The sequence below is a fragment of the Struthio camelus genome, chromosome 3 (assembly GCF_040807025.1).
Source record: "Struthio camelus isolate bStrCam1 chromosome 3, bStrCam1.hap1, whole genome shotgun sequence".
NCBI lineage: Eukaryota > Metazoa > Chordata > Aves > Struthioniformes > Struthionidae > Struthio > Struthio camelus.
Genome location: NC_090944.1, coordinates 17,961,499 through 17,975,310, shown reverse-complemented (window position 1 = coordinate 17,975,310; position 13,812 = coordinate 17,961,499). Strand labels below are relative to the sequence as shown.

General features: G+C 39.2%; 1 protein-coding gene across 7 annotated transcripts in view; it reads right to left on the bottom strand.

Moving 5' to 3' along the window:
* LDAH (lipid droplet associated hydrolase) overlaps positions 1-13,812 on the bottom strand; it is a 132,058-nt gene that overhangs the window by 15,024 nt on the left and 103,222 nt on the right. For all 7 annotated transcript variants that reach the window (XM_068937072.1, XM_068937071.1, XM_068937075.1 and 4 more), the window contains one exon: positions 1,789-1,871. In XM_068937072.1, the coding sequence (XP_068793173.1) occupies positions 1,789-1,871 (83 nt within the window). The remainder of the gene's footprint in view (positions 1-1,788; positions 1,872-13,812) is intronic.

The window sequence follows — 13,812 nt, the reverse complement described above, 5'->3', positions numbered from 1 at the left end:
CTTTGGCCACGTCACCTGGATGGACTTTCGACCCACGTTGTCCAAAAAGCATGGGAAAGTTTTATTTAAGAGAAGATCTGCCCTTCATTTTCTTTGCTGAGATTCCTCCTTAAGTGGAGAAGAACTTTGTTCTGCAACAAAAATGTAAAAAACTATGCATGCCTAGTGCTGTGCAGTGCTCGTGTTCGTTACTTAAACTCCTTTTAGAAAATTTGAACTGAAACATGTTTTTATGATTTGAAGTTTTAACTTATAATATCCAAACAACTGAGAAGAGCAACTGTGCTAAAATACCGGCAAACAGCACTAAACCCACACCATGAACTGCCTGTAGGGAGGGCTTTTTAATTTTTTTTTTTTAATCCCTCACAAGCTAGGTACATCTGAACATACCTTTAGAATTGCAGAGCAGGCAAATGGGTTAAGTAAAAATAAACCCATGTTCAGCCAAAAGAAGGATGAATAATTTATTGAGCGGACTTTGTTCTGCATCTATTTAAAAGGCACAAAGTAATCTTAGAGAGATCTAGGACCTCTGTCCTTGAAAACTCCATTCTCCAAGGAAAATCTCTGTCAGTGTAAAGTGCCGGAATCATTCTCCCAGTAAAAAGATAGGGATGATACAAAGAATGGAGGGAAGGCAGGGAACAGAGCAGAATCATACACGTTATGTGCTTACTACCTGTTCATAGAGGCTACATCAATAGTAGTATGTTAAATGTGACTGTTTTCTGGCTTAGGACATATGGAATGGTCTGACCACATCCATATTATAAAACTTTCTCAGCCTCCGAAACAGGGTGACCGCATCAAAGCTTCCAATTAGGAATGGTCCTGGCCTGTGCCAACTCCAAAACCGTGCCTGAGAATTCATTGGGAAAATGCTAGTTGGTCCTCACCAAAACCGTTCCAGGATCTGCTCCAACAATCAATCTGTACAGACGTTCAAGACCAGGGCTGGAGGAACCGGTCCCTGGAATTGTTTAGTTCAGCAATACAGCAATAGCCACAATCTCCTAAGAATGCTTTTTATACCTTTATCATATACTAGGGTTTAACAGCTGAAACTATGGAGTCATAATCATTTTGCTGACTCCTCCCTATTATGCTTTGACGCCACAAAAAATCAAGGGCCAGCAGATTCCCATGGTCAAGTGATGACAGGTTAAGAATATGGATCAGATTCTGCTCTCAGTCACAGAGGCCTAAACCTAGAGCAGACCTGCACACCATACAACACAGATGGTACATGTGGCACCTCCACATGACGGTGTGTCAGCCCAGGAATTAAGAAGCAGAATACTCTGTTTGACCTGCCTGGCATCCAAGCGATAGGATTTGGTGAATCAATCAGCGTGCACTTATGCCCTGGCTGGCCATCTGGCTGTCCGACCAGAACCCATGTAACTACTGGCCTCACCGGGAAACACATCTCAGGATTAGCCAGAACATACGCTGCTCCTCCTCCTCCACCAAGGATGCCACACAAGCAGGGACTCAGGGAGGAAAGCAGTAATGCTGTAAGACAGAGGCTACTGGGATATAGTATGAGCTACGGATAGCACAGTGGTGAATACTGCATCTATAAAGGTACAGATCAGTGACTCCTTTAATGGCTTAATGATCAGTGACTCCTTTAATGGCTTCTCCAAAGCCAACAGAAGGACACTAACATAAAATCAGAATCGAGTCTGCAGAAATTCTGGTTTTGCACTAACAGAACTGTATGTAATATTTCTCCCCATGTAACTGGGCTTCCCATGAAAACTCTGAAGATTAAATAGTTACCTTCTTTAAATTTTGCTTTATGGTTGTACTGTCTCTCTCCACAACTTTCATCATTTCTTGGCTTGCCATATACAAGATATTTGCTGCAAAAAAAGGAAACATGCAATAATGTAAATACACAGCAAATCTTTTACAAACTCTATGGACCCAATCCTGCAAACAAGGAATGCAATTACAGCACTCATCATCCTGACAATTCCACTGAAAAGAATCAGTGGCAGAAATGGCAGAACTTATCTCATCTAATTTAATCATCAAAGCCAGGCAGACTAAATTAAGTCACCCATGCTCCGTGCATAGTTCATGGCAAGAGAAAGACACCTTTGGAATATGATTTTATCCATCTGTCTTACACATCCTTGAATCAGCCCCTTGTGTCGCCTCTCTCTTTCCACTGACTACAGAAGGAACTTCGGTAACTACCTAACACCACGTATTTTCAGACAGGTAAAGATAATCATGACAAATCACACATAAAATGTTTGCAAGAGTGGGTTCTGAAGTATAAAGCATTCATTAAAAGAAATGATTAATCATTATTACTGACATTTTAATATACAAATTATTCAAATATTGAACGTGACAAATAATAATAGTAATGGCAAATACAAATCATTAAGACCTACAGTCCCACATAATATTGATGGTACTTACTCAGACAGGATTGGAAACCAGTCGTGTAAGTCTTACCTTGCTGGAATGCAATGTATTACAAATGGTTCAGTGCAATTTATCGTGAGTTGGTCTGAATGATAACCTCTCAGAAACATAAATGATTCAGTCCAACATTTGGGCACCAAAATTAAAAGTAGTCTGATTTTAGAAATGTGCTGAGTTCTGGCAGCGGCCACGTACGTTAGACAGCAGTGCGAACGAAGCAGTTTTGAAAAGGGGGTCATTTTGTCTGGATGCCTAAATATTCATATCTTTAGACATTTAGACCCAGCAGGATCAAAAGGGTTTCCATCTAGCCTGACTTCTGTTACAGTAAAGCCTGTGAAGGCTCAGCCAGGCATTTCAGTGCATGGCCCATAACTTGGGCTTGAACTAGCACATACCTATTAGGTTGTAAGTTTTACTGCTAGAATGAGCTCCACATATGTTCAACTGCAGAATGAAGAGCTGCTAGACGACAATCAGTGTTGCACTGTGTCCACAGGTAGAGAGAGGTCCTTCAAGGACGTTCACAGACTTACCAAGTTTTAATAGGGACCATCCACTCCTGATCTCAGTGCTTTGCTGAGGAAATGTTCAGATATCACTATCCAAAAGCAATTCCTTTGCCCTCTTTCCTGCCCAGCCGTCTCACTTGTGAAGAAGATGACCATGCCTCTCCTTAGAATCTGAAGCCTCTATGCTTGTTGGATCACAGAGATATTCATAATATACAGGTGGGAATGAAGGACAATACCCTATGCCTGGTTTCTCATGAATTTGCAAAAACAGTAGAGAACGTGAACAGTCATTCTCTCAAAAGTATTTCAATTTCTAGGTCCTAGACTGCCTGAAATATTCTAAAATACTGATTTATCTCCTGAAAAATAGAAAGGCTCTCCCAATTTTTAAATCTGAACCAATGAAGTTTTGCACACAAAGAGTTAATGATGGTGTTGGACCTGATACTGCTAATGGGACAAGAGTAATACATTCTCACAATGTGTGATAGGGGAGGAAATGGCAATCACATAGGTCTGTGGTGGTGACCAAAACATGAAGTTGGCTAAATTCCAGCAGTGCTCTAAGGAAACAGAACGCCGCTGGAGAGATGAGTGATGGCTCCAGAGAGCAAATGTTAAAAGACAAAACCAGTGCTCTCAAGTGAAAAAAAATCCTAGAAAGTACTATCTGCTTCTGAGCCAGCCAAAGAAGATGCAGTTCTGTTAGTCATATGCCTGCTGAGCTCTGTCTTTTTCAATTAAACATCAAATACAGCTAGTGCAAGGTTCTCCCTTTACCAGACAAAAAAGGGTTGCAGATGTGACACTACTTGGACAATTCAGCAAATCCTGCAAAAATATGCTGGTCTGATCCTACTCTACTGGACCAAGGGGTCTGCATGCAGTTTGTATCTAGCAACCAGGTCATCTAATCCTGTGGGATAGGTACATCTGGCAAAAGTTTGTCCATCTACAGCACCGCTGAGGTCAAGTGCTGACATTGGTCTTCTTTTTCTCAGTTCAGCTCCAGACAACGCTCATATACGCATTATACACATTTGTTTTTAGAAGAGCACACATCTTTAGAAGAATACACCTTTCAAAATTGTTTAGGAAAACTTAAATGAGAGGCATGAAAGACAGTGAAGAATTCCCTAGGTATTTCATCAACTCCAGATCCATTCCTGTTTCTAATGTGAACAGTATGACTTTAATGCTGAAAAATCCCACCTGTAAATGAAGCTATCTGGCTGTCAAAGCACTGCTCAGTGTCAGAAGGAAAGATAGTACATGGAGAACAGCCCTGGCTACCCTTGGTGCTGGTCCTTCAGGTGATAGGTCTGGTCTACTTGGGCTAGACAAGATTCCACAAAGCACTAAGTGCAAGAGCCTGGATTTGGCATGGTACCTGCAGCAATAGCGCTCGCATCTCCAAATCCATTGGGTGGATTCCGGCATGCCAGGCTCTTTAATTTCCATTCCAGAATGAGGTTCCTGTTAGTCAGGTATGGTGGCTAGCGCGCCTGCAGTCAGTAGAGCTTTTGCCATTACCTTCCAGCAACAGCAGTGGATGGCAGGCAGAGACGAAAATACTAGTGGCCCTCAGTGAAGAACCTGACACGTATCTATTTATGCAATTTTACTGGGATTCTGCATGCAGCTCTCCATTTTCAATTCAATCATACAGCAAAAACGGGACTACGGGCAAAATGGAACAGGAACTTGTCCTATTCTCCCCTTGTCCCATCTTAGTAGTCTCTCTGTCTTACCTTGTGTTCTTGGTGGGTTCTAGTTATAGCTTGGAGTTGCTACTGTGGTTTTTGTAGCACAAAATAAGAAATGAAGTGGAATTCACAGACTTAGTAAACTTAAATTAGTCACAAAAAGCCTAAAAGTAAAACTATAAGAAGGCAATAATAAAGCTACTTTAAAAGGAGCCATGTCTGTGGACTGTGCAAGGAAGGGAACCAGGAAGGCAGGATTAAGCTAAACCGGATGAATGGCGAGGTTCAAGAATCTGTTTCAACCAAACAGAAATCCTTCAAATTTTGGAAACATGATCCTAGGGAAGCCAATAAACAGGAACTTAAACTTCAGCAGGCGTTAAGTAAGAGGAAATTGCAAAGAGCAATAGCAAGTTCCCAAGAACAAACATTAAAAGATTGAAAAATAAACAACAAAATATTTAAGTTTCTGAGAAGCAAGAGGCCTACAACAGAATGGGGAGTCTAACAGATAACCATGGGCTAAGGGAGTAGCTGAAGAAGATAACTGCATTGTTTGGAAGCCAAAGTTTTTTGCATCCATCTTTCTTGTTCAAAACATGCAGGAGGTTTCTACCTTCTGCATTCATCTTCTGGCAATACAAATATTTTATCTTCAGGTAGTGAGGTATTAATGCTGGAGCATAGAGAATATACTAGAGGAATCAGAGCTAGAAGGTACATTTAAAAGTTGTAAAGAACTTTAAATATAGAATTGCTGAGTTGATAACAATCTTATTACGTAAGAACCACCCCTTCCAGAGGCTTGCGAAGTAGGAAATACTGACTCAATACAATTCGCATTGATTTTTCAAAGGAAAAGAACATTTTACCAATCTGTAATTTCTTGAACATTTCAATTAAACATAAGCAAATAACAACATTTACTGGAAAATCTTAAAGCTCTGCTAAGTTTTCAAACAATAAACTTTAGTTTAAGGTAACAGTTGTAAAATTAAAGGTTGCAATGGACTAAAGACTGGCCTCGAAGCAAAGAAAATAGATCAGCATTAGATTAGAACAGTTGGTTTTCATCATAGCAAGGAATAACATCTAGATTCATCACAAATATTTTTTGAGTCAGAACTGGTTATTATTAACACCTGTAAATAGTCACTGAAAACACTTGGTGATTCAGTCGTTTCTGAGGTGAGTCAAATCACCTCTGAAGGTGACTCTCTTTTCACTGACAATACAAGCAATCTTTAGCCCAACTTGAACTAGATCCCTAAAATGACATAGGACGAATCCTGGCCTGAGATGCTAGCTGAGCTTCATATGAAAGTGATGAGTGATTTACTTCTTATTGATCCGATCAAGGCATGAGTAGCTAATTAACAAAATTGGTGCATGACACAGCGCTAGGTGGCTAGTAAGGACCAGGCAGTGAGAAATGTGAGAGAGACCTAAAGAGGAGAGGTAAAAAACCAATGCACTAGCAAATGAAATTCAAATTCAAGAAATGGTAAGCAACATACACATGCAAAAAATATTATTTTTTTTTCCTTTACAAGCTTCTAAATCAACACAGAGAAGGGACTCAGAAACCCAGAAACCCTTAAGCTAACTGTTGCTCACCGTGCATATCTAGACAAAAATAGAATCGAATCAGGTTACTATGTTGCATAAAGGAGGGTGATAATAAAGAATTCTGAAATGCCATTATATAAATCACATAATGTGACAAGATCTGAAGTACTGTACATAATAACAGTCACAGCCTCTGTGGGATATTGCAAAATTGAGAATGGTGTGAAAACAATCCAAGAAGTAGGAGGAAAGAGCTATTGCTACCATCATGTTTATGATATTTTACGATACATTGTTTGTCCCTGTTTTACAGCACAATACATTAAAATGCAAAACAATAAAAGGAAGTACTTTTTAAGTGTCATATGCAATTAACTATGAACTTTATTGCCACAGGAAACTGATAAGCATATGTACTTGCCATGTACGCATTCACATCTAAGCACGTTGTCCTAAGCTCCCCTAATAGTGAACACAGTTAATATAATTAATCTTAGGGCAAATACCTGTGAAGGCCAGATAAGTTATACTTCCAGCAATCCTTCCTCAGAGGTACTATTTTCTAGGTCCTCTACACCCATTCTTGCCTGGTTTCCTCTGGATACTTCCAGTGCTTCATACACCTCTTGAATTTTACTGACACCATTATTTCAGCTTATACTGGCGAGTGGATCTCTCTTCAATGCTAGAACTCTTTCAGGAACATGCACCTCTTTATACATATCAAGATCATATCTATCGCTTTACAACACGACATTTAAACCCACATCAGCTTGTGATCCACTATAATCCCAGGATCTTTTTCTGCAGAACTGCTACTTAACCAGTTAATTACCATCCTCTATTTAAGAAATGTTATGTCAAGAACAACACTGCTCTTTAAGGAATGATACATTTTTCTCACCCTGCTCATCCCCGCTCGACCATTTCTCTATGTTGTGAAGGTCACTTTGAATTCTGATCTACAGCATATTTGCAGCATATTCTAGCATGGTTATTATCTGTAAACTGAGTAAACACACACACTGTATTCCATCAGCCACATCCGTAACAAAACTATTGCATAGTAAAGGAATGAAGATAAGACTGTTACAAAACCCCACTAGCTACATCTTTCCAGCTTCAGAAATCTCCCTGAATCCCATTTTCCAAACAGTCACAGATCTCTCCAAAAATAATTTCAGGTATGCCACATTTCTGAAACTTCTTTTTAAGCATATCATGGGATACAGTGTAAGAATGTTTTTTAAAGTCAAGAAATCCCAAGTCTACCGCTTCACTTTAATCCACATTACATCGTAAAATGTTTAATGCATGTAGAAAGCTATACTGAAAGAGATACCATTACAGACCAGGAACAGTGACTTTCTTTTCTCTTGTTGCTATGGTGCATCAAACTGGGCTTCTTCAGAAAAGATAATTTGCTCAAAAGCTAAGTCACAAGTTCAGGGAGAAATCTTTCTGCTATTTCCTAATGCTATACTCTGGCAACCTCGGCATTTTTTGAATATTTCATTCTTTCCTTTTCAAAAAAAGTTGTTCTGTTTCCATATTTTGTGAATATTGATCTGCTTTTTCAAAGAAAGTAACTCGGAAGAATTTGCTCCCTTTTTGTGCATGATTAGAAGGGCTCCTTTCAATGGGCTCCCAGGGACTGCTACTCTGAGCATTTCAGCAGCTCTGAAAATTAGGCTGCCAACTGGGCAACAAGAAGCTGAGACATGCGAAATGAATGGCCACTGAAATCTTTTATCCGGCTGGGCAGAGGAAGCACGTCCTGCGAGATGACATTAGCAGTGCTTGTTTTAGCTGGTGTTACAGCCTCTGGAAGGGCTTCACACAAGTGCTAACGCTCGCTTCAGCTGAAAGCCTCTTTTAGTTGCCAGAATCATTATCAAGGATCCTACAACCTGGAACACTGTTCACTAGTGGACTGCCTTGATTTCAGGTACAATGTAAAACGCAAAACAGAGCCCAAAAAACTTAACGTCATGAACCTCATCGAAAGCACAGTGCACAAAATAAAGGATGTCCAGGAGCCTGCAGGACCCTGGCCCACCAGTGCAAACGAGGGATTTCCCATTTGGGACTGTGCAGAAGTTGTATCATAGCTGTGACCTTGGTGTCCACGCCGAAGTTAGAGTCAGGAGCAGACACCTAGCTCCAGTCTGTTTGACATTCACCGCTACATCTCACTAATTAGTGAAGAGAGAAGTTATGGGTGTTTAGTAAAGGCAAAGTAAAATCGAAATAAGTCTTAAAAAATCATTACATGTGAAAGACAAGACCGAACGTGGGATGAAAGGTCAGGAGGCCTGCAGTTTTTCTGAAACATCACCGAATTCCCCTGAGATCCTGTGCAAATTACAAAATCTGTATGTCTCAATCTCCTCATTTTAAAAACATCCTTCAGGCTGCTATAACAATGACGCAGTGTTTGTAGATTGTTTTGAAAACACTTGAAGTGAAAAGCGTTGTGTAAAGATAAGAATTATTAATTAGCACTTGAAAAATATATTTCTTTAACAAGAATTAAATTTACAGAGCCCAACGCATTTACTATAGCCCTTTAGAATTGGCCATTATTACCTTAAAAGCTGCATTTTACAGTAAGCAAATAGCAAAATCTTCAAATTTATCCTGTGAAGAATACACTAGAAAGAGAGCTAAGGGCGACACTGTAAGTATCCAAAGTCAGAGCTCTTCTTTGAGAAAACTGTACTTGTTACACTTAATATATTACTTCAAACTGGCTTAGTGAAGCCAATGCAAAAAGCTGTCAGGACACAATCCTGAACACACATTCACTTCTGCATATTACCTACTGCCCCCTTCGCTTTTATCAGCAACTTAAATTGACAATGTTAAATATGTGAAGGATCAGAACCTTGCTGCAGTTTGACCTAGATATATCTTCAATCAATCCATAATTGTTATTTGGTTCAACTGAAATAAGCTGATCTTATCACAAAATAAAGGCATATAAATCAGTGTTTGTATGAGCTTTATGAGAAGGTGACACCACTCGTTTACCGAAAGCAAGATAGTTCTGTCTCCTTTCTGATGGAGGAATTTAACCAGTGATAAGTTGTGAAAACATTCATTGCTTAGCAAAACCTACAACAGCACTGCTATGATGAGATTTGTAAATGAGAGGAACACCAAATATATCGGTTCCTTTGGTAACCTGGATACTCAGATCCCTAAACAAGAACTAAGTTCTCATGAAGACGAAAGTGAGCACTTCAGAACCCTCTTCTGAAACTAACACTATGAATTGACACCACTTCACTTACCACACAGTTTAAAATATCAAGACCAAGGCTGAATCCTAAATCCTGGCTCACAGAGATTTTGCCCAGGAAGGTATCTCCACCCACTGAGGATATGGAAACTGCAATCCTTTGCTGAAGATACATGGGAAGAAAGGAACAAAATTCACTTTTTTCTTACCCTCTGCCTGCATGGTCAAAGCGCTGTACCTCTAAGTTCTGGATCCTGTTAACAGAGGCAGGATCCCAAAGATTTTAGAAACTCTAGTCTTGAATCAGTCTAGGATTACTACGAGAGGAAGATATAGCAGTTCTTCAGCTTCTTCTGCCAATATATTTTTGCCTATTCTGTTTGTTAATCCAGTTTAATGGTTGAAAGCCATTTTTAGCACTTTTCTTCTACACTTTCTCGGTCTAGTCCCATTCCTTCAAATCTGCACTTAAGCGTATGCAGGACATTATGAGTCTGTCCGGGTCAGTAGGATAATCCAAAGCACAGAAAGTGAAGCATGCCACATCCGTCTTTGCAGGATGAGGGCCTCTGCAAATACTCCTTAGTATTTCATGAGGCTTTTTCATATAGAGTTCTCACCTAAGGGAAAGCCCTTCTCCAGCACTTCTCATTAAATGTCGTTGCAAACCTACGGAAACATGCCAAAGTAATTTGAGACAACTGTAGAACCTAAATCATTTTAAATACATTTTATTCCATTTCAAGTTACTCCTAACCCTTGTAATTCATAAGCAACTCATTAGAGTTTCGTCATGAAAAAAATGTACCGTTAATTACATAATTATCCTAAACAGTTAAGAAGTTTCAGTTTAAAAGTGAAAACAAAGTTTTAACAGAGAAATATCATGTTTATCATGCTTTTAACAGAGAAATATCTTCTTAAAATATCCTAACTTTTAATATGCAGATCTTTTATGTACGTTGCTTCACAGAGTAACCTGAAAATGGAAGCCCTTCATTTATTCCCAGGTCAGGTTTATGAAATTAACTGCCAAGTTAGTTTCTCCCCATGATCCTGCCAATGACCTTTCTCCTGCCCTGGTAGGATCGTTCTCCCTCCACGGATTAAAGGTGATTAAGGATCAGTGTCAGTTTAGTCTCATACATTTGCTAAGTGGAGACGACAAACTGTGCCAAAATGTGTTTGATTTATTTGTGGTGGTTTTGTGATAGAAGAACCCTGATTGGGCTCAAATCAAGGATCCAGAAAAGAAAAGACTGCTTTATATCATTGGTAGCTCTTTAACCCAAAGTGTCACAGCAAAGACTTAATATCCTTCAGCTAAATTATTAGTTTTCACAAACAATAATGACTGAAATCAATCAAGCTTTTCAGCACTTAGGGTTATTTAACCACCAATTCAATTAGCCAGTTTTTAGATGAATACCTGTGTCCACTGAGCTGAATTTCAAATATACTGATGTGCTCACAATGAAGTTGAGCAAATAAAATACGAAACAGAAGATTTCCTCTTTTTGAAGAAACACATGGCTAGCAGCATTATTATTACTTTTAAAAGATTTTAGAACTAAATCCTGAACTGATGTGCTGTCATTTGACTCTACAGATATTAACAAATCTATGCTGGAACTTGGAAAGCTGTGCTAATTTCAGGGAACAAACGTGATCCTAACTCGAGAGCTAAACTTTCTCCTTATAATTGATTCTTGAAGCCATACAGAGATTTCCTGTACTTGGGTTGAAATATGTGTTTTTCTTAAAGTCTTTAAACTTCTTGTGTGACTACTGAATATCCAAAGAACATGTGCTTGCTTGCAAGAAAAAGATTAGATTAAGGCTAGATTAATTGTAAACTCACACTGGAAACTGAGGGGTCACATTATGCCGTCTCTGGAAATTCAAGATGAGTTTGAAATACGTCCATATGGACAGAAAAAAGTGACCTACACATAGTCACCCATATCCATAAAATATAAAGAGGGTTAAGTATTTCAGACTTAACTCTGATAAACCTTGAGAGACATACATGCCCTTAATTATGTTAAAATCAACTTTCCTTTCGCTAGACTAGTGCCATGACTAGATCTTGTCTATGTAGTCTTGTTTTGTAGTCAATATCTTAATTACTTAAGAACAGCATTGTATTCTTTGCTTGGCTAAAGAGCTGAATTTACTGTGACTGAAGGAATAGACAGAAAGAAATGCCATACTTACGAAACAGCAGAGACAATACAGAAAAAATTTTCCAACTTCATTAGCTAAATAGTTAAGGAAATAATCAGAACAGTTTCTTTTCCAACAAAAATGAGTGATTATGAAGATAACCCCAGTCCGGATCCTTTAATGGATGCACATGCATATTCTTTAATAGCTTCTCCCTCAGACTAAAATAAACATAGGACTACAAAGGATTACCCAAGGCCATTTCATTTCCCTACTGCTGTTGGCTTCACATTATGCTGACTCTATCAACAAGATTGTGGCTGTAGGTGTAAATTTATTAAGTCCCACACAGCAAAATATTGCTCTATTTTGTAAGTTAGAAGGAGCTACGCTCTGGAATGGGTACAAGGAGACATATGAAGCCAATTTTTTACTTCAGGGTCCAGAAAGAGCAATTTGAACAGCATTAAAGCAACTTTGGAAGAACACACTATATGGTCTTCCAGAGTGGACGATTCAGCAGAAAAGGAGACTACAGTCTTACCTTCATCATGCTTCCCAAATGGAAATCTGGTGCCACTGGTCTCTTACTATATTTTGACCTACCCTGTGAGCAGATGAACAGAGTGGAAAAAAAAAAACTTCTTCTACTGTCTTACTAACGTTACTGTATAGGAGAGTGTCTTCTTTTTTTCATCAAGAAATTAAGAAATTTTCTTTAGCTAGAACTGGAGAGGTTTGTAAATTTGTATAAGACTTCAGAAGAACCTGCAGCTTTGCTGGAACTGCATGCCCCACCAGACTGCCAGGTTCCTGGAAGCACTGGATACTCAGGCTGATCAGTTGGATATTTCTGGAAGCATTTATTCATTAGCTATATGTATCTGTACCTTTCTCCTCAGTCTATAGCCTAATAAATGTCTCAGCACAACGTAGTCCACAGAGATCAGTGATCTCCTAGTGGCTGTGAGGCTGGGGGTACTCCCTGCACTTCTCTTGCATATTCTGAGATCCTGCAAGTTCTTCCAGAAATGGCCTGATGGTTTGGAAAATAACCATTAACTGTCTGCCTGTATCTATTTCATCACTAAGTATCCATTCATCATAGAACAATCTATCTGCTCTACTGTTCTCTGAACACTTCTTCGCAACTAACGCACTTCCACGCTGGCTTGCTATTGGTAGCCTTTCCTCTCTTTGCTGATGAGAACTTTGTAAAATGCCTACCCTTCTCTATCTTACTCCCGAACACATTCAGTGTACTGTCTTTTGCTTTGTCTGACCTATTTCTCAGTTTCTCCCTTGATAATCCTCAAGTCAAATATCCACAGTTAATTTTCTCATAATTGCTTTCCAGCAATCAAACTGCCACTACATACACATACATATGCGTAACATTACACTAAATGGAGCCAGGAACCATTCTATGGCCCTGAGACTGACTCGAATAGCATGACTTGAGTTCACAGAGCTAAACATTTCTTCTACCACACTGTTTATTGGGTCTTCCTCAATGCTAACTCCGGAACCACGCTTGAATATTTGGGAGAATGCTAGCTGGTGGAGGCCAAAACCATATAAGAAAATGCTGCCTTGTGAGTCCTGCACTCATTTAGTATATTGCTAGAGGTAACCATACCTACCTTTGGCAGCTCCTAGCACTAGCAATCTAGTAGTACTCAGCTCCTAGTACTCAATCTACAGATGCAGATTCACTCATATCTGCATTCAGACATTTTCTGTACCCTCAGATCTGCTTTAACAATTGCTTGACATTCTTGCCTATATTTTGGTCTCCTGTGACACTCTGTATTGTACTCTGCGTTCATCTTTTGCTTGGTTCTCACTGTGTTGAATTGTCCCCTCTGAGAACTCTGAAATTCTGGATGTTACTCTTGAATCTTTAATTAAAACGTACGGAATCACCGGGCTGGAAGTGATCTCTGATGGTCTTTTTGCCTTAAGGAATGCCAATGATATTGTGCTATTTTTAGCAGATACTTGTCCATCCTGTTCTTAAGAACCTCTGATGACGAAAGTTTCATCATCTTTCCTGGAAATTCAGTCAAAAATTCCATTCTTATCATTAACTAAACTCTAGTCTGAATCAGCTTTGATGCAATCTGCTCCATTATGCATTATCTTGCCTACCATGGACATGTAG